The sequence below is a fragment of the Neltuma alba genome, unplaced genomic scaffold, assembly GCF_004799145.2.
Source record: "Neltuma alba isolate B1F8T4 unplaced genomic scaffold, ASM479914v2 tig00012492_pilon, whole genome shotgun sequence".
NCBI classification, from domain to species: Eukaryota; Viridiplantae; Streptophyta; class Magnoliopsida; order Fabales; family Fabaceae; genus Neltuma; species Neltuma alba.
Window position 1 is genome coordinate 1 of NW_021636964.1, and position 26,234 is coordinate 26,234.

The 26,234-nt window shown below is 37.1% G+C and overlaps 5 protein-coding genes across 8 annotated transcripts; 1 reads left to right on the forward strand and 4 right to left on the reverse strand.

The window, feature by feature from the left end:
• Positions 1-3,672: 3,672 nt before the first annotated feature.
• LOC114727583 (nucleobase-ascorbate transporter 11-like) lies at positions 3,673-9,838 on the reverse strand. 4 transcript variants are annotated; one of them, XM_028914280.1, is made up of 11 exons: positions 8,923-9,837; positions 8,322-8,419; positions 8,049-8,219; positions 7,636-7,736; positions 6,935-7,070; positions 6,409-6,459; positions 6,036-6,323; positions 5,406-5,640; positions 4,594-4,874; positions 4,038-4,265; positions 3,673-3,947 (listed from the first exon to the last, which is right to left on the reverse strand). In XM_028914280.1, the coding sequence occupies exons 1-10, from the start codon at positions 9,554-9,556 to the stop codon at positions 4,044-4,046; spliced, it is 2,217 nt and encodes a 738-aa protein (XP_028770113.1). In that variant the 5' UTR covers positions 9,557-9,837; the 3' UTR covers positions 3,673-3,947; positions 4,038-4,043. The 4 variants fall into 4 exon arrangements, with proteins under 4 accessions (XP_028770113.1, XP_028770114.1, XP_028770115.1 ...); XM_028914281.1 differs by having other exon boundaries at positions 3,673-4,265; positions 8,049-8,216; positions 8,923-9,838; XM_028914282.1 differs by having other exon boundaries at positions 3,673-4,265; positions 6,135-6,323; positions 8,923-9,838.
• A 5,360-nt stretch (positions 9,839-15,198) lies between these two features.
• On the reverse strand, positions 15,199-15,818 carry LOC114727588 (protein SKIP34). Its single transcript, XM_028914286.1, has one exon. The coding sequence runs from the start codon at positions 15,645-15,647 to the stop codon at positions 15,363-15,365; it is 285 nt and encodes a 94-aa protein (XP_028770119.1). The 5' UTR covers positions 15,648-15,818; the 3' UTR covers positions 15,199-15,362.
• A 1,807-nt stretch (positions 15,819-17,625) lies between these two features.
• LOC114727584 (nicotinamidase 1-like) lies at positions 17,626-19,625 on the forward strand. Its single transcript, XM_028914283.1, has 5 exons — positions 17,626-17,932; positions 18,113-18,296; positions 18,386-18,519; positions 18,654-18,839; positions 19,279-19,625. The coding sequence occupies exons 1-5, from the start codon at positions 17,792-17,794 to the stop codon at positions 19,354-19,356; spliced, it is 723 nt and encodes a 240-aa protein (XP_028770116.1). The 5' UTR covers positions 17,626-17,791; the 3' UTR covers positions 19,357-19,625.
• A 233-nt stretch (positions 19,626-19,858) lies between these two features.
• On the reverse strand, positions 19,859-20,676 carry LOC114727587 (uncharacterized). The gene is made up of 2 exons (XM_028914285.1): positions 20,497-20,676; positions 19,859-20,386 (listed from the first exon to the last, which is right to left on the reverse strand). Exons 1-2 carry the CDS (start codon positions 20,665-20,667, stop codon positions 20,117-20,119), a joined length of 441 nt encoding a protein of 146 aa, XP_028770118.1. The 5' UTR covers positions 20,668-20,676; the 3' UTR covers positions 19,859-20,116.
• Positions 20,677-21,359: 683 nt separating this feature from the next.
• On the reverse strand, positions 21,360-25,815 carry LOC114727582 (kinase-interacting protein 1-like). Its single transcript, XM_028914278.1, has 3 exons — positions 25,789-25,815; positions 25,435-25,687; positions 21,360-24,658 (listed from the first exon to the last, which is right to left on the reverse strand). Exons 2-3 carry the CDS (start codon positions 25,526-25,528, stop codon positions 21,561-21,563), a joined length of 3,192 nt encoding a protein of 1,063 aa, XP_028770111.1. The 5' UTR covers positions 25,529-25,687; positions 25,789-25,815; the 3' UTR covers positions 21,360-21,560.
• Between the last annotated feature and the right edge of the window lie 419 nt (positions 25,816-26,234).

Here is a 26,234-nt window from a genome sequence, read left to right on the forward strand (position 1 = left end):
TGAGGGAGTGAGGCCGTGACTTTGCATCTTCGTCTGCGACATTGGAGCTCAATGAATCAGTAATCATCTGCGAGCCTGTGACGCTGGGTTGCCTGCATCTTCATCTTCGACATTGGAGCTCCAGTACTGCGTCTTGCCATCTTCGAGTTCGAGTTCAACTTCTCGCCTCTCAGCAGCTTCTCGTGGTGGACTGGTGGCGGCATCCCTCGATTTGTTGAAGATTGAAGCAAAGGTCGCTATCGCTGGTGCCTGGTAGCTCATTGTTCGGTAAATTTTTGTTGTCTCTCTGTTCGGCTGTTCCAAATAATGACTATTGGGTTTGAATCATCTTGGTCGAGATGAATTTGGGGCTTCCGGGGTAAAGGAAATTATTGAAGCAAATAATTTAGATCATGATATGCACTCTTCATACGTCTCAATAATAAAGCAAATAAGCAATAATATCTCACCCCAAAAAGAAAATAATTCAAAGACCAGATAAAATTTCAGCGCAAACACAGTCGACTTTTTTAACAGAGATGTACAATGTGCAAACGCTGAGAGTCCCTCCACATATATTAAGTTCGTCAATTAAAAAATTTAAATGTTGGGATCTATTATTCTGTTTATGACTTACTTATATATAACTATATTTCTCATTATTACATAAGATTACACTATGCTGAAAAAATTGTAAAAAACAAAGTAAAAAAATAAATGGGTTACCCATACCCGGTCAGCCAAACGGGCTACCCGCAACCCATTTAATACGGGCTAAAATGGGTTACTACCGGGTTATGGGCTAGCCCATGCCCGTTTATTCATAAATGGGCGGGCTATGGGCTAACCCTGGGCTAGCCCAGCCCGCCCATTGCTCAGCCCTAGTTCGTGCCTTTCCCTCCATCTCCGCCCTCTCTTTACATTTCCATTTCAACGCTTTCTTCCTCAACCACATTATCGTACCTAGTTAGCGTCCTTTAACATAGAAGTCGTACTGGGAAGTCCGAGGGAGTGAAGCTAATAACTAGAATAATAAACTCATAATTCATTGATAAAACATGAAGTCAAACCTTGGATTTGTCAGGAATCGCGTTTGCAAAAGTAAATTTATACTAATTGATTGTCGAAGACTTAAAGTTGTAAAAATTAATTACTATAATATGATTTATATTGAGTCAAACCTCAACATTGCATTTGGAAGAAGTTGGCGCATCTAGCTATATGAGAGAATGGCAATAATTAAAAAAAAAAAAGCAAATCTGTGACGATTCTGTGGAAATGATGAGACAAATGACTTGGTTTGGTGTGGTTAATTTATGCATGGCTTCCAAAAGCCCCTCTTCCTCCCATGTGACGCCACACGTGGTCTCCCACAGACAAAAAGAATGTGCAACTGCTCCTAACTAATTTATATTATTCTGCCAACCTCATCCCATTATTTAAAATACCCCCAGAATTTTATTTTATTTTATATACAAAAATTCTTCAAACTGTTCAAAGCCCTGCTATAACTATTAAATATCTACACTAGCTACACGTCTCCATCTTGCTGGCACACAATCTCAACCAAATCGAGCATCTAAATTTCCCCTATTTGTCATAATTAATTAAAATCGATCACAAGTGGGAGTGTTTTGTTTGTTTTTTCAAGGCACACGTGGCAGAATTGATGATGATGATTAAAATTATTGGACGGTGATGATGACGGAGGGAGTGAGATTCGGGGGACGGGAGGAAGGGCAGGGAATCATGATTGCTGGCGTTTTGTGTAAAGCGAGCAAACTGGTGCTTTTGACCATTGACCGGGAGGCACGTGCACCGCATCCTCTTTTCGTTCAAATTGCAGAGACGATGATTTCGGCGACGCACGTGCACTCCCTCCTCCCCCGACATGTTTTAACATAATGATCCTCTCGATGTTCTATCTCCTTTATTTTATCCAACTCCCCTATCTTCTGCCCCCTCTTTTTTTTTTTTTTTTAATTCTCCTCTCAGTGAATCCTTTGCCTTATGCTACTATTTTCCCAGCTTTTCAGATATTAAAATTTTTAGAAATTTTATCTTCAATCCCCACAAATCTTATGACTTACCATTTCCGTACTTATTACTCTTCTGGTGTTTAATATAAAATCTAATTATTGAGTTAACTTTGATTTTAAATATAAGATCTCTTTCTTATATTTATCAATTTTCTCTAAATTACTTCTATGGATACTCCTCAACTATAATCAAGTAGAAGAAAAAAGATGGGGTATTAAGAAAAATGATTATGGTATTTAAAAAAAACGTGTCACATTTCTTATAATTAACTAATTTACCTAACTTCCTTAATCTAATCAAATTAATTAAATGGGTTTTATATTAAAGATTGTGGGAGTATAAATTATTTTAACCAAGTATAAATCACTTAAACGATTATTAATGAATTTTACTCCAGGAAAAAAATAAAAAAAGTAAAAAAAAATGTATAATGTAATCTTTTAATTCAAATTTTTTAATAAAAATAAGCTTAAATTTTTTATTAATTTAACTGGATTGGTTTGCTCCTTGCTATTTGGCCTCTGTAATAAAATAATCCTATGCTTCTAGTCTAGTTTCATCCCGAACCCTGTACTAATATAAAAGCATTGGGAGATATGTAATGATATTCAGAAGACGACAAAATAAGGAAAAATAATTGAAATTGATCACATTGAATGAAATAATAGTGGTTAATTAAGAAGGAAATGAACAAGATTTACGTTATTCGTGTGAGGGGTCCCCCACTCAGCACGTGACGTTCCGGAACTATAATGTGAATCCAATGCTTTTTTTACCACGGTGAGTGAAAAAAGGTGTGGTGAGTTAGGTACGATCACAGAGTTGAAATTTGATTATAATATTGACACCGTCATTAGCGTGGCTTTCATTAACAAATTATTAATATTTTCCAATACTTATCATCAACAGTGAACAAAAATATGTGAAAATTTATTTTTGAGGATGTGAGATTACATTTCTGTTTCACAAACTGACGGAGTGATCAAAGTTTGCTTGGGCCTGGGCTTCTTCATAAAGCCAAGCCCAGGCCCAGGAAGGTTAAATCATCGGACCATCTTAAATAAATCCTAAATTTCCAATCTGTGTGTCGCGTAAAGCTTGAGGCTCCCAGAGGAAAAGGAAAAAAAAAATCGTACTGTGGACAACCTTGAGCGTATGGATATTTGATTTTTTTCAATCGAATCCATTTTTTTATACATAAAAGTTTAGGTGAATTAGATTTTAGAAATTCATCAGGGCCATGCATCCAAGCTCGAAAAAATACTCATAAAATTTGGTTGGGCCTGGACTTGTTCATTGAGCTAAGCAGAAGCAAAGCTATGTGATAGTGAAATAGCGACTGGATCTGGATCCAGGCAAACGAACTCGTATGCTTGGGAACGAGTCTCATTTTCTTTGAAGAGTGAGCCCAACTTAGAATTGAGCACTGCAATTTCTTAATCTCCTTGAACTATTTTATTAAATATTTTTTTTATTATTGCTTCAAATTATCATGGTTAAAATTTAAACAATTTAATCCAATTTTATTATTTTTTAAAGAAAAAGAAGTAGAATAACTCGTTAAGAATCAGAAAAGTATTCACTTGTCTAACGCTTGAGCATCACATTTGCTGCAACACCTTTTTTTCCCCTCCCTCTTTTGCCACCTTCTCGTGATTGTTCCCAGTACCAATAACCGCAGCGATATATTAATTGTTGTGGATTAAAAATGTACAAGAACAATGGTTCTATAAAGAATTTCTTTTGAAATGGCAAATTGAGATATGTGAAAGCAGCGTTTGTGATTTTACAGGCTATTACTAATTAGTAGTGTAGGTGTACCTATGAATCATGTCCCCTTTCTTCATCAGCTGCAATATCTTCTAAAAGCTCCTAGCTCGGGCTACTTCTTCCATATACTTTCCTCCGAAACAAGAATTTGTGCTCGACTAAAGAGATGAAAAATTAATAGACAGATTCAATGAATGATCTTTTCCAAAGGAAAGTTATCAAAGAATAGCCCAATGCAGAGAGAGAACCATGATTCAAACTCCCAAACATTTTGCCCGGCAACAACACCAGCCAACTTTTTTTGGCAGTGAATATTCAGAAGGCGAGGATGGATCGGCAGATAAGTCTTCGGCTCGAGACCAAACGTAGACTCCTCGTTCTTGTCGACTGCCAGGCACAGTGTTATCCAGTATGAATGCCACCAAGAGTGTAACCACCATGTTCATGGACAAGAGAGCATTGACCGCAAAATCCAGCTGAAGCATTTTGGACCAAAGACAATGATATGTCAGCTCATGTTTATCACAAGAAAAAAAAAAAAGGCCATAGTTTTGTGCGCGAAAAAACTTGGAAAACTTATATATATATATATATATATATCAGTTTTTGTAGGCCATAGATATTTGTTATCAGCTTTGATCAGGAAGAAAACAGCACAGATATCAGAAACATTACCACCAATATTTTAAATATGATTTGCCTACGACATGTTCACATGCTCTGGTCATTATTAATTTGGTTTACAAACTTTCTTTCGATCAAGTCCATCTAACTAAGAATCTCTCTGAACGAAAGGTGACTTGCCTGTTCAAGGCCAGTGTTGAATGGTCCACTTGATGCTGCAGCGTAAGGAATCAGATAGCTTGGCAGTATTAGAGCGGTAACAGGCTGGTATTGTTGGAAGTAAGCAGGGACAGATAGGCCAAGGAACAATGAAACTCCAACTATTGTTATGTTCCTGAAGCTGCTTGACTGACCATATTGTAAAGTGGAGAGGCCCAATGCTGCAGTAAGGGCCCACATGAAGCATAGTACAGAGGCAGCCAAGGCCAGTGGAATGGAAGCAAGAAGAGCACCCACTTTTCCTACAAAATACGTTAAAGGTATATATAACAATTCAGATTCACAAATTGGAAAACTTCAACTGTATAAGAAAAATATCTATACTTCAAAAGGTGTCAGATCAAGTCAGCTGATATAATGCTTTAAACAAGCTTGAACAGCATTAGAAGATCAGTTACTGAATTTTAGATCATAACAATTCATGAACCTTCCCAGCTTAAAACCTAAGAGACGAAATAGTCAACTATATGGCATCAGACCAAGGGGTCTGGAATTTGTCAATTTGAACCTTTTTTTTCTCTGCCCAATATAAGATAAGGGCGGGCATGTGTTTTGGGTGAAGAGGCAATAGCTTTCATTGAGCTTTGAGACTGAAATGGTCCTTTACAATTATAAACTAAAATCAAGTTCAAATACATGAAAGTTAAATTACAGCACACCCTGAGATCCCCACTAACCAGCATGCAGCAAGAAAGAGTAATGAAAACTTGGTATGAAGTTGTTTAAGAATTTCAACATCAAATCAGGCCAGTCGCCAAACTTTGAGGCTTTACCTAAAAATGAGAATAGGATCAATAAAGCTGCCCCAAGCTCCACTACCTTTCGATTTGCCACCTTTGTTATATCAATTGTGTGCATATTTTCTGTCAAAGTTGTTGACCCTGTACCTGTACCCCAAATGCCAGCCAATATGCTGCAGAAGCCCTCCACTGCAATTCCTCGGCTCACAACTCCTGGAGTTGGAGCCCTTGAATTAACTCTTAAAGATGCAGTATGATAGGTTCCAACCTGGAATATGAACTAACCAATTCATTTCCAGTTCCAGTTCACATATTGTCCTCCATTCTTCATGTAGACATATTATTAACATTTTATAAAAGAAAGGGTTTTTGCAGCTTTGATTATGAAACTTAGACGGTGATTGAATTTGCTTAATCTCATTTCAAGAATGTCTGTCATATAAATTCCAACGCGCCCTTACATGCATTTCAAGAAAGTCTGTTATATTTAGAGGGTGATTGAATTTGCTTAATCTCATCATATAAATAAGATTGTTCATTCGAGAGTTAAAGAAGAAAACAACTTGAATATTCATAAAGCTTTAGCTACCTCATTACGAATTTCTAGTTCCAAAGCATATCATAAATTGCACTTGAAAGCAATGATTTAATTAAAATACTTACTGAATCCACAGAGGCAACCAGTGACACTATGATCATGATTATGGAGGTCCTAAAATGGAAAATAGGGATACCCCACTGTAAAGGGTAAGGGAATCTGACCCATGCAGCAGTTGACAGTGCATTGGAAACATCAGTCCTGCAGTACTTCATTGTATAAGCATGCCTTCTACATGCATCATTCAGAATGTTAGAACTTGGTATATTAGGACTACATCCTTTGTAATTATATGCTCCCCCAGCTGTTAAAAATGATGCATATATCCAAATTATTGTGACACTAAGCGGAACCTGCAGATATTAAAGCATGTAAACATAACCCTGCAGGTCAACTAAATAATTTCAAAAACATATCCTTGCAATTTAGGATACTTACAGCATAAATTCGAAATATGTGATGTCCGAAGATAGATATTCCTCGAAGATACTACGAAGAGAGAGAGGGCGAAAAAAAAAAAAAAAACAGCAGTATGAGTTCCTGGGTACTGCTGAAATGAGTTGAAAATAAATTAAAAACGGCCAGTTTACAGAAGACAATCTCTAACTAGCGGTGATCATGGGCTGAGACAGGTGCTGTTCAGCTCAATTCAAGTCTAATACCAGGTCAGTTGGCTCGGCCATCCATAAAATGACTTCCAAAGTTTTCATACATGTTTTTGTAAGAATTACATTTTGCCCTGGAAAAAAATCTTCATATTTTTTTTTCCACAAAAAATGATAGCCTTGGATTGAATTGGGTCAAATGGGACAACATATATTCCCCTTCTTTGGGTTGAGTCCAACCTGGTCTGTCTGACCAACACTGTCCCACCAAGTTGAATGGTACCCTTACGCTAAGAAAGAAGCAGTAATTTGCTGCTGTTTAGGAGTTTTCAAATCCAAATACTTGGGGAAGGACTCACCAGAGTGAAAATTAGAACCAATGCTATGAGCGGAATGCTGATTTCAATGCAATTACCAGCTTGAGGAAAGCCGTAGCTGAAGAATGCTAAACCTACAGCAGCAACAGTTGGGGCAACAACAATTGGGTTGATTAACCTACAAAAATATTGTCGCGAAATTTCAAGAAACTAGCGCATTAGATTTCTTGAGCCGCTTAGAAATTTATTTCAACAAAGTAATAAAAGTTCGATATATATCATGGACTTCATCGAAATGTGTTCCTCATGGAATATGTGCTTTACCATTTTCTTTTCTAAATTATTCAATTTTTTTTTTTGGATATGCGACCCATGTTTCTTGACTTTTCAAAGAGTCATGCAAGAAACAAGGAAGGGTAAGGCATGACTCGTTCTTCTGTTGCTGCTCACTTTTATTTTTGCTTTATTTGACCCAAAAACCGGATATAGAAAAAATGACAAATATTTACATGATTTAACAAATTTGATGCGTGTAAATTTGGTAAAGCTAAAGCACACGTAATTTCTATTATCTGAATTTCAGTTCACCTAGTAAATCTCATGGCAAAAAGGAAGGTAACGAACTAGAGAAATTTAGTAAATTAAACGTGGAAGACGAAATATATTTCTTTCACACCAGAGATTTACTGAGCTCTAATGAACACAACAAAAATATCACTTAAAAAATTGTAATGCACCCTTACCTAAGCAAAAGAGACATTAAGCCACTAAATCCCAGGATGCATTGGAATATTGAACCAACAATTATAGCTCCTTGGAGTTCCCTCATTATGTGCCTAAATTTCTGTAGTTGGATCAAGCATTCATCAATATGGAAGTAGGGAATAGCTCAGAACCGGAGGAAAAACAAAAAGCAAGGGTTAAATGGGATTTGAAGACAATTTCTTTCATTCTGTCACCAAAAACCAACGAGGCAGTAAGCTTTTCCAAAGAATCCAAAAAAGATGCATAGATGCAGATAGAATGAAGAAGGGCAATTTATTTGGTTACTCCTAAGATATATAAGTTTGAGCATTAAACAAATACAAAGGAAATCTTTGAGTTCTAACAATTGCTTCTGAAGTAAGAATTAGCATTTTGCTACCACTGAACTTACATGTTCGGTGAGATTTCGATATTCTTGAGCATTTATGATCACTAATGCTGGTGCCAGATATACGAATGAACTCCCTTGTACTAATGGCAGTCGGGTACCAAAGTAGGAATGTAGTATTGTTGTGATGCCAGAAACAAACAACATAGTAGAAATTACCGTAGCAGTATCCTTCTGTCACCATTGAGTCAAAAGATAATGTATAAGAATATAGAGAACCATCAAGTTCCTTAGACCACAATAAACATCACACAATTTACAACGCTGAATGCTTACATCTGTTCCCCCCATGGCTGGTACCATGATTAGTGGAATAAATATAAGTGACCCTGCCAATGACAAATAGTGCTGCAAGCCATAATAGATAAGGAGAACTGCAAAGAAAGATTGATAACTATGAGACAGTAATTAAATTAAACAAATAATTGTTAAAGAAAGGGTTGCCTTCACAAAGCCCTTAAAACATGACCAATGACCAGATATGTGTTTTATTTCTTTTTGCATTTTTACCCTGAATTCATTTTAGACAAGCTGAAGAATTCTGAACAGTGGTCATTTGACACTACTTGAATGGGACATGATGTAATGGGAAGACACGAAATTTAGTTGCTTTCTGAAGATGTAGAATCACGCAGTTAAAAGATTATTATAAAAACCGAAAAAAAAAGAAGAATAGATAATGATATCCTGAATAGAACCCACGTTACTAGACCATAAGACATTGGCTTCTACATATCCCTTCAGCTTTACTACACTCCGGATGGAACTAATCCAAAATTGTCGTTCAACTTAATTGATAATAACGGATAAGAACCAAGTGAGGTGAGCATGTACTCAATATTCGTAATGGATAATAATGGATGAGTTTTTAACTAACCAAACCCCGGATTTTCTCTTAGCCCGCACTTCAAGCCCGGCGGTCGCTGCCACCCTCCCCCTTCACCAGGTCCCTCCCCCTCCGGATACATGTTGACTTTGACATCTCCTTCGGCCATATCTTCCTCCTCCTTCTTCACCTCCGGTACTGGAGCAACCGTGGACGTTCCGTGACCATTGCTCTCTCTATTCACAACTCCATTAGCATTACCATTCCCTCCGAAAGGATGTTTCTTCTGGTTTTCAATTCCCAAATTGAGAGCTCTCTCATTATCCGCTCTTGTTGCCGCATCACGCGTCGACCCATTTTCTGGTTGGATCTCATTCCCTCGATCTCGTCTCGTCCTTCCCAGAATTGGATCTATCTCTATCTTCGGGGAAGTCCCTCCTTTTTTCTGCTCATGATTCCTTTCCAGATTCAACCCAACACCATCGAACTTTTCACTGGCACTAGTACCTGCTTCCCCCGAGTAATCGGAGACAAATCCAGTCCTCTTCGCCCAAGAGCGCAGCTCTCTCGGGTTGTGGTCGGTTTTTGGCACAAAAGGCTCCACTCTTGCAGGTACAGGATTATGTCTCTTGCCATTCCTCAGTGTCAAGCCTTCGTCAAATTCTGAGCTTGACCCAGTTTCCATTTAATCCTTCCAATACAGTGGAAAGAAGAAAGATGAAATCTTACAGAAAGTAGGAACCAGAGGATCCAATTCAAATTACAGTGAAGAATGAAGATACTAAGTGCAGAAAGAGAGAGAAGAAACTAAGCTCAGCCATAGTGAAGTGGCAAATAACATGAGAACAGGAAATTGAATGAACTGTTCCGTGCAATGATTAACAGTGAGTGTGGAGGGAGGAAGAGTGGTATGGAGGCTTCACTTCGCTCCCGAGTTGCTATCAAACGGAGCTTTCAAGTTTCAAGTGGTGACTGTGAAATTACCGAAACATCCTTCGTGGCCGTTGGCGACGCTGAGGGAAACCTTGTTAGGAATCAAACAACTCATTTTTGAGTTATTGCATCCGATTTATCTCATTTTTCTATTCTGTTACTTTATAGTGGGAAACCACCGCTTTGCTTCTCTTTCCTTCAATGTCAAGTTTCATCTCTTTTTCATAAAGGAGTTTTCTAAACCCCCCGAGCTGTGAGTTACAGTGAAATGGAGGTGGTTAGCTAGTGACAAAGATGACGAAGAAGTGGACATATATTGCAAGCTATTTCCTCTTCATTCACAAAAATAATACTACGAAATTAATTGAAAAGCGCGCGCATACAGAGTGATATGATTTAAAAAAAAATACAAACAAAATAAATTCACATCTTTTGAATTTATATTAGTTTTACGAAAACAAAATTACTGTATTATATTTGTTAGACGTTTGAGCGGAGATTTTCCTCTTAATATATACATGCATGAGTGTGTAAAGTTTAAATTATAAGCTTTACGTATTGACCAAAATTTCATCTTTTTTCAATGAGGAAAGCTTCGTCTTATTTTGCCCTAATTAAGACCCTTCTTCTATTTGTAAAATTTACATTTTCCTCAAATCCTTAACTTTGTTATGAATGTTTTAAGATTCTTAAATAATTATTGATAATTTAAATTTAAATATATTAAAACAAGATAAAATCAATAATCTACCCCTCAAAATCGCCAATAGTTCAATCTACCCCTCAAAAAATACAATTGATAAATATTTGATAAATAAATATACCAAATAAACTCAAAAAAATAATTAAAAAAAAGTGCAAGATAACTAATTTACATATTCCTTTTGGTTTATGTTCGCTCGTAATTTCTTGTACGCAATAATAGAAGCCATTCGTCAATTCACTCAGATAAGGCATTTTTGGTAGTCAGATAAGAATGATTGATTCTGTGGACTTTGAGCTTAAGAAGATAAGATTGTTTCAGTGAAGTGATCCCCCAACAGAAAAACCAAGCGTTTTTAATTTTAATTTATTTTACTTGCATGTCCTCAAGCATCAACTAAAAGGTGTGAAAATTTATTTTAACCAACTTATTATTTATCATATCATACTATTTCTCCCATATTATCCATTCGTGCTGGCAACTCATAGTTCGTCATTTGGTCCTTTTTTAACAATTTTCCGTGTTACGGTTTAGGCGCGTGGCTCTTTTTTTTTTTTTTTTGTGTTACAAAGGCGAGTGATTTAATTATGGTGGGTTCACCGCTGAAGATAGTCCCCATCATTCTAATTTTAATTTTAGAATATAGATTCGATTTATTAATTACATTCTTAATTCTTACGCCATTATTATTAAAGGCTACAGAAAAGTGACGAGGATGTCGGAAAGGGCAGGGAACGAAAAGAAGAATAATTTGAGTAGCTTAAATAAATTAAATAATTATAATATGACATAATTCTTTTAAAATGCTTCCACATAATATTAGTTTATCTATTAGTTAGATAAATTAATTTGAAAAATAATAATAAATTTAAAAAATAAATTAAATTGAAATATTATATTTAAAATCAAATCTAACTCCAATTAACTATTCCATCCGTTCCTTATTATAAGAGACATTTGATGTTTATGGTATGTTCCTATATATAAGAGACATTTAAAAGTTATCTCTACTTTTTTGCATTGATTTCCTATTTTACCCATATTTATTATCTCCAACCCACATTCTCTCTCCCTCCCATTCTCTTTTTTTTAATATTTTAATTATTCTCTCTCCTATTCTCTTTCCTTATTAATGAGGGCATGTTTGGAAAACAAATTATATTTTTTACACATTAATTGTTTTTAACTAATTTTAACTGTTTTTTTTATCAACGTATTTCGGTTATCTGTCTCTTATAATAAGGAACGGAGGGAGTATAATAGAGATAGGTGCTGGTAGATTGATAAGAATAATATATCTTCATTAACATTTAGTACCAGAAGTTGTCAAAACGAAAGGTTGGAATTAGGTTTATCCCTCCCCCATGTGAACCATCTATTATTAAATATGAAGATTAATATGTAATTAATCTCATAATTAAATATATTAAACTTGCATGCATCACCGATAGCATTTTTTCCCCAATAACTTTTTATTGACTTTAAAGATAAGCATGGTTTAGCTTTAATTCGTTTCTCAGAAAAAGTTTCAGCCATCTTTGCTTTTTCAAAAAATTTTATATCACAACTATGCTCTTATTTATATCTGTCTCAAATACGTGAACAATGCAGATTGCAGACGCGTTGATCTTGAGATATAAACAAAATTCTTTTTTTTAAAAAAAAAAAATTTCCTTTTCTATTCGCATCTACATCATATCATTTCACATATATTTATTTAATAAATATAAAAATTCAAAATTCAAAACCATTCGAAACTCAAGCCCCTCGCTGCCTACAATAATGTATTCATATTCTTCAACATGATTATGGGTTTTGTTCTTATAAAACCCATCATGTTTTACAAATTCTACAGTAACAGTAATGTTCCAAAACAGTAATGTGTTCCAAAGCTGATAAGATAAGCACCAGGCCAACAAGCAAACCTAAATGAAGCAATTTGATGTTCTTTGGTCATGACTTAATCACGCAACTCCCCGAGTAAAATTGTCGGTTGTCGGTTCTTGCTCTTATTTACACTTTCAGTTTTTCTTTTATATGTGTGTGTAATACTACTTCCGGTTCTAATTATAAGAGCCAGTTGACTAATTCGAGGAGATTAAGGAAGTAAGTTGAGTTGGTTATTTGTTATAAATAGGTGTTGTCTTTCTTAAAATATATTTACTGATCAAGTGTATTGACTAGAACTCTTATTATTAGAAAGGCTACTTTGAAAAAAAAATGTATAAATATGAGAAACAAAGTGGATTGGAGTCTTATATTTAGGACCAAAATAAAAATCAAATAGGGTCTTATATTAAGGACCGGAGGTAGTATTAAAATTAATCTTAATAATTTTTAATTAAGATTATTTTTATTGAATAGATATTTGTGATTTATGTTGTCAGCAAACTGCTTTAATTTAATTACTATTAGATTAATTTTTTAGGATGAAATATATTCCTTCCTTTTTTTAATGTTAATGTGTTCATGTTTTGGAGTGAAAACATATCCTCATGTGTCATTATTGCTTTTCCATGTAGTTTGAAGTGAATTTCACGAATCGGATAAAATATATATATATATATATATAATAAGAAATAATGACACGCACTAAGAGAGGCATCATTCTCCAATGAATATAGACAAATCGTCATCATTTTTCCACCGCTCAGTCAATAATTCTAATTGATGATTTTTATGTATGAAAAAACCAATGCTAATTATGAGCATTGTCACTAACCATATATGCATACACAGCTTTTACAACTCCTAATCACCACTTCAGTAGCTCACATTCTCATTTTAAGGCCAAAAAAATCAGTCTCGAAGATTAATGAAAATGGAAGTAATGTAACAATAGCAACATATTTTTCAAAAGCAAGTGTTTGCATTTGGCTCCGAGCTTGATATAATTATTATTTTAAGCATGATTTTGTCAAATAAGTTATGGTGTATATCAAAACAGGCTTAAATATGTTACGCTATGCATGAACTATTTTCTATATATTTGAACTTTGAAGCATTATTAATATTCTGACAGATTTTGTTGCAGAGGTGAACAGGTAAAAGTGAATTAGTACTGAACCCCAATAGCCGTTGAAGTGATATTCAGATTTGCTGTGACCATTAAATACGTATGATAGATTTTCTGATCACGAAGATACTACAGGTGAAAACCATCGAGCAACAGGGGGAAAAATCAGATATCAGAGTCTTCTTCTTCCTCCACTTCTTCATTCTTTCTGTCCTTTCTGGATGCTGATACTGGAGCTCAAACTTGTAAGATAGTAGCATAAAAGCTTCTTTGTAAATGAGAAGTTGCGGATTCTACTTGTATCCCCACACCCTTATCCCTCTAATTAAAAAAAGACACTGTAAAGCCATACAGTCCTTTTACCAGGGATAAAAATAGGTATACACCTCTGATCAAACACTGTGGAAGTTGTTCTTGCCTTTATCGGTGTTTGATTTCCTCAATGGCCTGGTCCAAAAGCTAATATCACTATATATTAAAGCAAAATCATATTGACCGAAGAATCCATGGGTATTCACTTCTCAGTTCGCCATAGAAAATCCTAAAATACTGGCGATGTCAAAAATCACCACCTTGCCAGTTACTCCACTTAAGCTTCTCTACAAGCACCACTTAAAATGCATAAATCACAAAAAAGCATCATCATTTTACAATACCAGAGACCAATATAAAGTGAAACACGTAAAACACGTATGAATGTTTCGGCTTATTTCACATGAAAACCCAGCTGGTCAGCCAACGAAGTTATCCAACAACCAGCGCATAAGCATTCATACAAATTTAAACCCATTATTCTCAAATATACTCACGGTTCATCCAATACAATGACCAAATTCATCAGGCAGCTAACTATTGGTTCTTGTTCATAGCATTTCGCATACATACTGTATAGCATAAACTCCTCCCTAACAGAGTCTTCGTAGCAGATTCGTGATATCAGACCAGGAATTTATAATAAGGTGCCAGCTAATCTAACATTTGCATCTGTGACCTTCCCATGTACACCCTCAAATATGACAATGAAAAACAAACAGTAGCATTTATTTTAGCGTATACAGGACAACAATCAAGTTGATACCGGTGAATTAGAACTAAAACTTATAACTGGCATAGCTCCGGGTCCTCTTTGAATATCGGAAATTGTGGCTTCAAGGTTATGCTTGAATGCAAATCCACTAGAGGGGCACATAGATATAATTTGGCATTTCGCTTGAAGGGAATACAGATTAAGGAATGAAAATGAAAATGTCACAGAAGTTATTGGAGTATCAGATACCATCTTCTCCCTTCTGTGGTGCTTACTGAAGGCAGTTAGAAAGTGCACGAAAGCATCAGAAACGGTTACGCAATTGCCAATTAAGATTATTATACGTACAGAAAAGAATTAGTAATAACAGATTAGTTGTGCAAACAAAAGTACCACAGATCAAGCTCCTCACATTAAAATCTGAACTGCATTATCATCACTCACAGAATTGGGATGTCATTTCATATGCAAATGATTTTGAAAGAGATAAAAAGCTTTTTTAGTGTCCTTTAATAGTCGAGTTACAAACTTCAAAACTCAATTTGTCAAAATAACAGCAATATCAACGTCAGCATCTCTCAATGAACTCTAAGATCCACATTCACCTAAAACACGACCCAGGATGATCAATTTCAAAGAAGAAAAAGAAACAAGGAAATTTGAAGCTCTATGAGATTGATAAAAAGTATTCTTGATTGTCATAAACAACACCACAATCGGCATTTACATTCCGGTGGACAAAAACAGAAAGAAAGAAAAAGAAGATAGGCAGTTATAGTATAGACATTATTGACAAGCGAAATCTTCTATGTTCACGATGTAGAAGACAAGAGACGTGCCACCTGTCCTTGTGTCTCCCGGAACCGGCGTTTAAGGTAATCCTCGAGGATCTCCATAACAGAGACAAATCGCTTCATTTCCTCGAGACGACGGCTGAGCTCGGCCTCACGAGCTCTGGCACGCGCGAGACGCGCCTCCGTCTCCGCAAGCCGATCCCGAAGGTTCTCAACGACGGAAAAGTTGCGGGCGGGCAACCTGCCGGTGGTAGGGGCGTTAATGTTATCTCTGGATAAGGATCGCTGATGGCCGTAACACATGCTGACAGAGCTGGGCGCTGGATCGATCGATCAGATCAGAGTTCAGGGCCACCCTTCGGAGGGAAGAGAGACAGAAAGACGAGTGCTCCTTTCTCACCCGGTAAACGGTCTACCGCCGAACCTGGCCCGTTGACTACAGGATACGCACAACTCTCACGGTCTAATCTAACCAAGCCAAAGCCAAACTACGCCGTAAATATGCTTTCCCCCCCTAATTTGTATTATTGAATAATGAATGCGAGGGAGAAAATCAGCTGGGATATTTAAAATCAAATTAAATATCAAATTAGCTTTTATAGTAAAAATTAGAAGTAATACTATCTCCAGTTTTTAATATAAAATCTCGTTTGACTTTTATTTTGGTCATAAATATAAAACTCCAATCCACTTTGTCTCTGATATTTATGTATTTTTTTTTAAGATAGTCTTTCTAATAATGGTAGTTCTAATCAATATATTTGATTAGTAAGGATATTTTAGGAAAGACAACACTTATTTATTATAAATAATTAACTTAACTTCTTTCCTTAATCTTCTTAAATTAGTCAATTAGCTCTTATAATTAGGATCAGAGATAGTTTAATTTACTGAGATAAAAAAATATGACTGATTATTTTTATTCAATGACAATGGAATGTTATGTAATATGTTAATTACAATCCCGATCGGAGATTGAGATTGTACGAGACATCAAACGACTTCTTACTTTGTTTCCTGGCATTCGCCCCAACTAATAGAGGTTTTGGAGTTACGGGTTGTTTTATACTTTTATCCCTGAAGGGTTGGTTGAGTAAGACATTCCCCCCGGCACGAATGCAATACCAATCCAAATCTTTCCTCCTAACTACCTACTTCCATATTATTATAAATAAACCTTCCTTTCCGGGCTAGGATTTATCCCTGAATAAATCATTTTTAACCATATTTTTTCTGTCTACAGGTATGAGTGTTCAATTTATCCTGTCTTGACCGTTTCGTCTTAGGACAAAAAAAACTTCAAGATGGGACGAAATGCGACCATCTCATAGTATTTTTTTAAAATTATTTATTAATAATAATTATTATATTATTTAATTGAACTTTTTACGTAATATTTTTTATTTTTAAAAACCCAATAAAAAATTATAAGATAAAAAAATTCATGCAAAAATTCTAATTTTTTTTTGAAAAAAAGGGGAATGAAATGTCCTATCTCATCCCGATCCCGAGACAAAAGTCTCGTTTTGTTCTTATTCATTAGGATGAGATTGGGATGGGTTTGTCCTCATCCTGTCATGTTTGTGAATAATTTTATTCACAGAAATTCATATATCTATCATATTTATAGAGAGTCAAATTAAGTCAAGATATTAGTTGAGCCAAATCAATTCGATGTACTAAATTTGTTTCATATATACACACATATACATAAATACATACACACATGTATATAATAGTTAGGAACCAAAATCCCAACCACTTGTTTGGGGATGAGATATAATGAAATAACTTTTTTTTTCTAAAATTATATTTTCTCTTGTTTTTCCTTAAAAAATTTTTGAGGCCAGTTCCAAGTTGGATCCAACAAAGCCCAGTTTGTATTTCAGGCCGAGCAATACTTCTAGTCAAGTTTCAACTTTGGGCTTAGGCCCTGCTGTATTGAAATTAAAAAGAAAAAATCAGCACAACCTCCCTTCATTTATTAATCATATCCCCGTGACGTGAGAGGAGGTTTTAGTGGACTTGCTATTTGGCAACAAATACATTTAGGGGGTGTTTGGATAGAAACAAAACCATGGTTTCAGAAGTGTTTTTACGGATTACGAAGTAAATATATGAAGGAGGTTACCTCATTTTGCGGAAAAGTGCTTCTGAAACTGCAATTTTAAGAATGCCAAACACCCCCTTAATTATGTGCAATTTCCTTGGCATGCGTTGACAAACGACTAGGATTTCATTTGGCGCTTCCTGTTCCTACGCTCAATGGGAATAAGACACAGGAAGTTCGTAGAAAAGCTGAACGAGAGCGAAACCCCGGCCAGTAAAATTATTAATTAGCCTCCTGCGTGTCAATTCGGCAATACTGTTTCGATTTGGAATCGTTAAGGTTACATTTCTTCTGTATTCCTTTCTTCATATTTTGACGGGAAGAGAGAAAAAAGAGAATGGTTTCTCAGACGATTGATCTGTTAAAGGAGCAACTCCCAGTGGATCAACAACCCCTTATTTTGTCTGGGGACGTCAAAACAGGTCTCGTCCTCGTCGACGTTGTCAATGGCTTCTGCACCGTTGGAGCTGGTAATCTGGTAAGCCGACCTCCACGAGCTGTTTTGCCGCTCTCTACGGTTTGCCTTCGTATGATTCAGTCAATCATTTCTTTTTTAGTCTAATTGCGTTCTTGCATTTGTTAGATTAGTTCATGTTTGTTGATTTGACTAAATGAGACAAAGACTCATCATTTTGTCATCGATTATGGTATTCAATAGGCCCCAAGGCAACCAGACAAACAAATTTCTAGGATGGTAGAAGAATCAGTGAGGCTCTCAAGAGTGTTCACTGAAAAGAAGTGGCCTATTTTTGCCTTCCTTGATACCCATGACCGAGATACTCCTGAGCCCCCTTATCCTCCTCACTGTATTGCCGGAACAGAGGAAGCAAAATTGGTTCCTGGTAATGGACGTCACTCAGACTCAGGACACACACACACACAAACACACACGAATTTGTCCTGCATCAGTTTGATTTTCTCTGAATTGCAGAATTGCTGTGGTTGGAAAATGAACCAAATGCAACACTCAGGTGCAAAGATTGCATCGATGGATACCTTGGTTCAGTTGAGAAAGATGGTACTAATGTTTTCGTTAAATGGGTGGAAAATCATCAGATAAAACAAGTAAACATTTCCATCCTTCTCCTAATTAAACAGTTAACATGATTGTTTAAGTCTGCTGTACTTGTAACTCAATTTCATTTGAACTCCAAGATTGCTGGCCTAATTTGTTGTACTGCAATTTTTGTCCTTAACAGATTTTGGTTGTTGGGATATGTACGGATATATGCGTCCTGGATTTTGTCTGTTCTGCGTTGTCTGCTAGAAATCGGCGTCTTCTTTCTCCTTTGGAGCATGTGATTATCTATTCCCATGCTTGTGCTACATATGATATTCCAGTTCATATAGCCAGAGATAACAAGGATGTGATAGCTCATCCGCAGGTACTTCAGTGGAAGTTTGGTTGTGATAAATTACATGATTATCATAAATAGAACTTTGACTGAAAGAATGCTTTGATCATCTAAGCAGACAATTATGCTCTGCCCTTCTGATTCTGGTTATATAAATTCAGACCCGGTGACTTTCTGCCTAGTTAAATTATCTGAATAAAAACCGGAGCCGGACCAAAGAAGTATAAATGGATTACCAAGAAGAAGCCCAGGACTACTCTTTTAGATAATCCCACTGTAATGGACTAGTTCCAATTTTTTTACCCCCTGACCCTTCCTCTGCCCATATAGTACAGTGCATGAAGCCCCGGTTATCCACGGGGTTTACAGAGCATCAGACCTACTTTGGGTCTGTAAGTTTCACCTTGTATTATTTACACGTATGATATTTTAATCTGTCTATTTTTAATTTATTTTTTCTTTTTGGCAGGAGCTGATGCATCATATTGGCCTCTACATTGCAAGGGGAAGGGGAGCCCAGATCGTATCAGAGGTATCATTCCAGTGAGCTGAATTAACCTCGTCACATCGACTGGTCTTTCTTAGCCATACGCAAGGCTTCAAAGTTGTGGTTGTTTCTTATTTTACAGTAATACTTGGAGTTCTGGTCAAGTTAATCAGATTTGTAGTTGCCCCCTATTGTGGTCCTAAATCCTAATGATAAGCTACTAAAGCCAGCTGCTACAATACTTCACATGGTATTGCACTATTTTGTTTACCTCACACACGTATGTTTTACATGGCTTGGAATTATAGTTGCCTGCTAAGTTTTTCTAATAGGTTCAGAGAAGTCTAAACTCTTGGGGAAAAAAATCAAATACTTTAAAAGTACGAGACAATTTATTATTTTATAAAGGATTAATGTTCATCTTTGTTTTAGAAGTTTTCGCTTGGAAATAGTAATCCGAGATTTTTTTTTTTTTTTTTAAAGCAGCATCCCCAAAGTTTACACCCAAGTGTTAAAAACGTTAATTTTGATTGTTAAATTTCTTTGGCTATATGAGACGTGGCACTGAATGCACCAACTCAGCCGCCTAATCATCAGACACTATCTCTTCTGGTGGGGGGAAAAAAAGCACTATCTCCCCCATACTTTCCTTCCTCTCTCTCCCTGATCTGCGCACTATCCGCCCTCACCAGACACAAGAGTGGCTCCTTAGAATTTGCCTTGTCCTCTCTAGTTCTTATACTATCGCTCAACTTCGCCTCCATTGTTAGATCCGTAGTGAATTCCTTTTCTTTGCTACACAAACCGAGCAAACTACATACTAAGTGCTCAAACTAACACGGTACATTATATAATATCTATTTATATATGGCTTGGTGCATACCGTTAAAAGCAGAAACATGTATATAACTAATTGCCGCATGGTGGAGAACCTACCAATTGGTTGACAGCAAAAAAGAAGAGAGTTGTGAGGTTGGGATTGAGGAGTTTCAGCCGTGGCCGCGGACTTGACAGGCCCAGGCACCACAATTCGAGAGCTTCTCAGTTCAGCCATTGCTGGCTGTGCGCTCGCACCTTCTACTTCACGCAACTTGGCAAGAAACACTCTTGTTTAATTCATACGACAAATTATTATATATGTAACCGACGAATGCAAGGAAAAATTGAAGAAAAAAGGGTCTGTAGAATATGTGACAGTACCTTCGCCTGCGGCGTGATATTGCAGTAGAAGTCGACGACGTTGGAACAGTTGTAGTAACAGTGAGGGGAGCAGAGGTTGTGGGTGGAGTGAGAGTCGAAGAGAGCGTCGGAGGAGATGCCGAGGGCCTTTGGGTCCAAACCACAAACTTTGATGCACTCACCGCTCTCCATGTGGTGTGTGAGGGCTGCCTTCCTCTATCTAAAACATCACACCATCGGGGCATACAGCTAGGAAGACATGGTGATTGATCATTTGGAATATGAGGTAAGTACGTGGAAGGATTTTTGTTTTGACGTGCTTTACGAATACTTTTCAACGCCATATCGAATAGACCCCAGGTCTTTTTCCTTTTTTTTTGTTTTTTGGTGAGTCTGAGGTTGGTCCCAGCAATGAAACTCATAAAGCGAAAACCGCAAGAGAGAGAAAGGCAGAAGCTTTTCCAGATCTTATTGTTGCCTCAACTAGATTCACGGCGCAACCAGAAGAAGCTTGAAGGTTGCGTGATGTGATCAGGTATTTGTTTCCAACTGGGAACAGTAAGAAGTGGAAGGCCGAGTGCGCGCAGACGAGGGAGAGAGAGGAAAGAATGGGGGAGACTATGGATGATCGTCTGCCCCTGTCTACGCATAACACCCCTCGAACTTGCCAATACTCATGCAGTCTTCAAACTCCATGACACTTCATGCTGTATGTAATGTAGGAGTTGGGTGTTGACTTGATTCAGTTCTAGTGTCACAATATTTCACTTACGTTTTAGGAGACATCATTTGAAAACAATGAATCATGGGTAGATGTTTAACCAAACGATCAAAACACAAAGGAAAATCCTGACACCCATATTATAGCAATATCCTCCTAGTTGGTATAAGGATACATATAACTGCAAACTCAAACCTACGTATAGTCAAACTCCCGACAAGTAACTTGTAACAGGGCACTCTAACTCTCAATCGCTACCTAGTCAAACAACTTTTTTTTTCGACCAAAAAGAAAAATTATAAGCGAAGAAAAGAAATGGAATGAAAGAAGGAAAGAAAGGAAGAAAGAAATTAGTGGGGCTAGTTTACATGGGGGTCTTTGGTCTTGAACGATACTTCCTATGCATTCCAAGGGCCATGAAAGAAAAGATTGATGGTTTTTGTTTCTTTGGATTATCACCAAAGATAAATGACCTTAAAGGAACCCGGGTCCGAGAATTCACACTCCTCAGATGGGAAGCTTGGGTTTTATTTGTGGTTGAGAGTCCAAACTGTTCATTCAATTTCGCAAGCACCTTCTCAACTTCAAGTTGCAGAGTCGTGACATGGTCCAGACCTGCCTGAAGCTCATCAGCAACCCTGTTGTTTTCTTGTTTCATGTTCAAAATCTCACCTTGGAACTTGGCCGCTTGAAAGCTCGTGAACTTAAATTCGTCATCTTCAGCACTGGCCTTCAATGCCACTGTTATGTCTTCTTGGATGTCACACAAGGATGAGAACCTGAATCTCAGTTCTTCTTTCAGCAGTGCGCTTTTTCCCAACCAGACAGTTAGTTCCGTCCGGATTTCTTCAAGGTGTTTGTAAATTGGCCGTGCATCCGATTTTAGAGAATATTTTGCGTTGGTACTGCCCTCTGAAGCCTTCAATTCTGCGCCAAGTTTTGATGCTTCGGTCGCTAAATCTTTGATGGTGGTATCAAATTTTTGTATCTCGGTGAAAATACTACTGAATTTTAACCAGAATTCTAAGTTCTCCTCTAGAAGTTTATCAATGCTCATCCGGAACTTCTCTTCAATGGCTGATGTATCGCCAGACGCCTCAATTTTTAAGATTTCATCAATGTTCTTTACTGGCATTGGTAAATTTAACTTCATCAATTCCTCATTTCCCTCCAAGCTTTTCTGCAGGAGATCCAGTTTCTGACGCAGATATCTAATCTCTTCATCTTTCAAGGCAATAGCACGCTTCAGTTCCTTCAACTGCAAAGATGTATCAAAGTCACTCTCTTGATTTCTCTTCTCCAGTTCAGTGAGCTTCTTCTTCACATCTTTGAAATTCCGAAGAGTATTAGTGTACTCTGCCAGCAACACTCTCTCTTTATCCTGCAGTCCATCCATAAATAATTTCTGCCAGTTTGGTTCATCCTCTTGTGCTTTTGGCTGCTCCTGGGCTTCAAATTTGAGAGAATTCTGTGTACCCGATGACTCTGGTTTAGCATCGATCTCTTGCTGGTTTTTAGAGCTGTCTGAAGAAATTTCTGCTATTTTTCCAGCATTAGTGCTTAGAGTATCTCCAGCTTTTTCATCACTATTGTCAAGATTTGCAGTTTCCTCCTGTTCTTTCATCTCGTTTGGCAATTTGTTTTCCTCTGGATGCGCCTCTTCTGTTACATGTGTTATTGTAGCTTTAATCTCCTTATCTGACTTTGCATCGATCTCTTGCTTGCTTTCAAAGCTGTCTGAAGAACTTATTGCCGTTTTCCCAGCATTAGCACTCAGAGCATCTCTAGTTCTTTCATCACCACTGTCATGGCTAACAGTTCCCTCCTGCTCTTTAGTCTCGCTTGGCATTTTGTTTGCCACTGGCTGCGCCTCTTCCATCGTATGTGTGACTGTAACCTTAAGCTCCTGATCTGATTCTTTGCGTGAACCAGCTACCATAAGCTTGTTTTCTGACTTTGTATCATCCTCTAGAGAACCAATGAGTAACTTTACTTCACCTTCTACTGAATCGGTGAATTCATGCTTCCTATCCGCGTTTACATCTTTTAATAAGACATTCTCTTGATTCGCTGCATCTTCTCCTTCAACCTCATGCTTTGCTTCGGCTTCACCTGATGATATCATTTCTCTCTGAGTAAGATCTGTGTCCTCTGCATCATCCTGTTGCAAATTTTGGACTTTCTCTGAGAGATGATCAAGATTACAGCGTGCTTCAGTGAAATGGGTTTGCAGATTCATATGCTGGCTTTCAACAATTTGGTTTAGATCCTGTACTCCATTCATCTTTTCTTCCATTTTTCTCAGCTCGTCGTTCAAGTTGTTTTTGTCATTGATTAGATTTGCCTTGTCATTTTCCAGAGCTCGGATTTGTGATTGAAGTTCATCAGCTTCTGTTCTCAGTCTCTTCACCAGAGCAGTCTGGGATGAAACTGCAGTTTCTAAGCTTACTACTTTGTTCACAAGCTCGTCAATCTTCTCTGCCATTTCTGTCACACTGAGAGATGAATGGGACCCAGCCTCAAAGTGTTCTTTAATCTTCTCTTGTAAAATCCGCAGATCCTGTCTCTGCTGAGTCATTCTCTCCTCTCCATCCAAGTCCTTTGCTTCTGCTACTTCTTTTGCGTCTCTTTTAGTCCTTGGCTCATTCTGATTGGTTGAATTATATTGGAACTCATCCTTGAGTGACTCGAACTTCTTCTTGATATCCTGTATTTTTTTGGACTCTATCCTGGTTTCCTTAATTGCCTTTTCCTGCTTCACTTGCAACTGTGACAATGTCTCTTGGCATGATTTAAGAGCAGCTTCTGCCATCAAACGACGAGCTTCATTGTCGTCAATAACAGTAACTTCACCAAGTTCGTCTTGTAAACTGGAAACTCTCTCTTGTAACTCCTTGATCTGCTCCTCAGTTTCCCAGTATGTTGCAATGGCATTATCATAAGTGCTCTTTACGAACTCTTTCACAGTTTGTAGTCCCAGAATCTGTTTCTGAAGCTTGTCAACCTCTTCAAGTGCCTCCTTTTTGCTCAGTCCAGATTTAGGAGCTCTGGAAATAATTTCTGCAGTGGATGTCTTCTTGGAATACAATTTCTTCGGCGCTATTGGATTTGCGCTTTTAAAATCTTTAACTGGAGGCTTTGGGATACTTGGTGGTTTGAAACCTTCTGGTAGTTTCCTGGGGACCCTTGGTGACATTGGAGACCTTGGTGATGCTTCATCATCATCATCCTCCATGAAGGGGACTTGGTCTGGGCAGACAGAAGCAATGGTGGTGTTTGCATTCTGCAACTCGGTCGATATGTGATCATACCGTTCAGCTAAAGCTCGGTAAGCCCGGTATGATTCTTCCACGAAGTGTATCAGCTCTGGCCTCTTTTTGTAATACATTTCTGCTCTTCTTGCAAAGGAATCCCCATCTTCTTCTATAAGTTTCAGAACATTCTGCACTTTTTCCTCCATGTCTGCAGTTTTAGCGAACTCTGATCAGTTTCCTCAAGCAATTTGTGATAAGTGGGTGTTACTTGTGATTTTCTCATTAGAACCCGTCTATTCTAAATTGGACCAAGAAACCGTTGCATTACACCAAGCTTATGCTGAATACATCAACAAATTTACCAGCTGGCTGTCCAAGAAGCTAATGAAAATTCACCCAGGCAGATATTTCATAAGACAGTATATATATTGACACACCCATTCTTTTTAATTTTATTATTAACTCGTTACCAGGGCTAGCTGGCTATATAAGCACTATATGAAAGGATTTCTCATCAAATCTCCCTTAAAAAATCTCCTAGTATTGCAAGAAACCTCTCTATCAACTTCAAGGAAGTGTTTGCTCCAAAAAGAAAAAACTTCCAAGATAGGTGAATATGTTAATTCTTAACCCTCCCCCCCCCCCCAAAAAAAAAGAATAGCTTAATTTAATTTCTTATCAATAGTTCAATACTGAGAAGAAGTGAAAGTTGTTGGGCTTAGTTATGTCGCATGTGAAGCAAACATAGGTGAAGGTTTCATTTGATAAATGGTCAATTACTCCATTTAGAGCTAATTCAATGTTCAAAATAGCTGACTGCACATTTATCCAATGAATTTTGACAGAACGTCAATATTCAAGTTATTGTAACAGAAAATGCTGTATAGATCAAACAAACAAGAAAAGAGAGGTATCAGAAAGTTGAAGCCATTCTTTTTTATCTTCTGATTATTATCAGAGGAAGAAACAGAGATAAATCCTGACCTTGAAGATTTTGCTCCAGCCATTTTGATTGCTTTGTTCTGATGTGGCTGGCCCACCACCATGAATACGCATTGTTTGCTGCTCTATGCAACATACTGGCTTCTCCTCCTCCTTATTCTTCTTCTTCGTCTTCCTCCTCTTATATTTCCTGCAACAGAGATCTTATTGTACCAACAAGGACATGGAAGCTCTGTTTCTGTGAATCTGCCTAATTAAAGAAGATGAAGAAGAAGACGTGGATTCCATGACATGACTGAAAGATTGTGAAAAGATTGAATCAAACAGAGAAGAGAGAGAGAACGTGCAAGTAAGAAACTGTGATGCAAAATATGGGGATGATGGAGGGGAGCAAACCTCGGCCGAATTTATTGTGCAAGCCTTCCTTTTTACAAAAGGCGTGGCGACAAAAACAATAACACAACAGCTTCGCATATGTTGTTATAATATTACACATATAAGCTTTTTTCTGTTTTACAGTTCATCCATTGTTTTATCCCATTAATGGTTTAGTTGTTAAGTCCTATTATATCATTATGTATCAACCTCTCACGTAAAACCAAAATTGACTGCATTGGTTTCTGGTTTATTTCAGATTTTTTTTATAAAAAAAAGATAAGTCACGCTCATTATGATTTGTAATAATAACCATAGCATCATTTGCGGTGTATTTTACATTTTTCATCCGGCATTTAATATTTTAATAATAAAAAGGTCAAAGTCTACCTGTCACTTTGAATATTTTCTCACGTACATCCAACATCCTAAACTGTTTTGTGATGAATTTAACATCATAAAATATT

Excerpts from the sequence above, each read along its gene's own strand:
- LOC114727583 (XM_028914280.1), bottom strand. The coding sequence starts at position 9,556 with ATGGAAACTGGGTCAAGCTCAGAATTTGACGAAGGCTTGACACTGAGG. Across the intron at positions 6,460-6,934 it reads TGGTTCTAATTTTCACTCTG|TATCTTCGAGGAATATCTAT; the intron begins GTGAGTCCTTCC and ends CTCTCTTCGTAG. Across the intron at positions 6,324-6,408 it reads ACATATTTCGAATTTATGCT|GTTCCGCTTAGTGTCACAAT; the intron begins GTAAGTATCCTA and ends TAATATCTGCAG.
- LOC114727582 (XM_028914278.1), bottom strand. The coding sequence starts at position 25,528 with ATGTTGCATAGAGCAGCAAACAATGCGTATTCATGGTGGTGGGCCAGC. Across the intron at positions 24,659-25,434 it reads GCTGGAGCAAAATCTTCAAG|ACATGGAGGAAAAAGTGCAG; the intron begins GTCAGGATTTAT and ends CTAAAACTGCAG.
- LOC114727587 (XM_028914285.1), bottom strand. The coding sequence starts at position 20,667 with ATGGAGAGCGGTGAGTGCATCAAAGTTTGTGGTTTGGACCCAAAGGCC. Across the intron at positions 20,387-20,496 it reads ATATCACGCCGCAGGCGAAG|TTGCGTGAAGTAGAAGGTGC; the intron begins GTACTGTCACAT and ends TTTCTTGCCAAG.
- LOC114727588 (XM_028914286.1), bottom strand. The coding sequence starts at position 15,647 with ATGTGTTACGGCCATCAGCGATCCTTATCCAGAGATAACATTAACGCC.
- LOC114727584 (XM_028914283.1), top strand. The coding sequence starts at position 17,792 with ATGGTTTCTCAGACGATTGATCTGTTAAAGGAGCAACTCCCAGTGGAT. Across the intron at positions 17,933-18,112 it reads CCGTTGGAGCTGGTAATCTG|GCCCCAAGGCAACCAGACAA; the intron begins GTAAGCCGACCT and ends GGTATTCAATAG. Across the intron at positions 18,840-19,278 it reads ATGTGATAGCTCATCCGCAG|GAGCTGATGCATCATATTGG; the intron begins GTACTTCAGTGG and ends TCTTTTTGGCAG.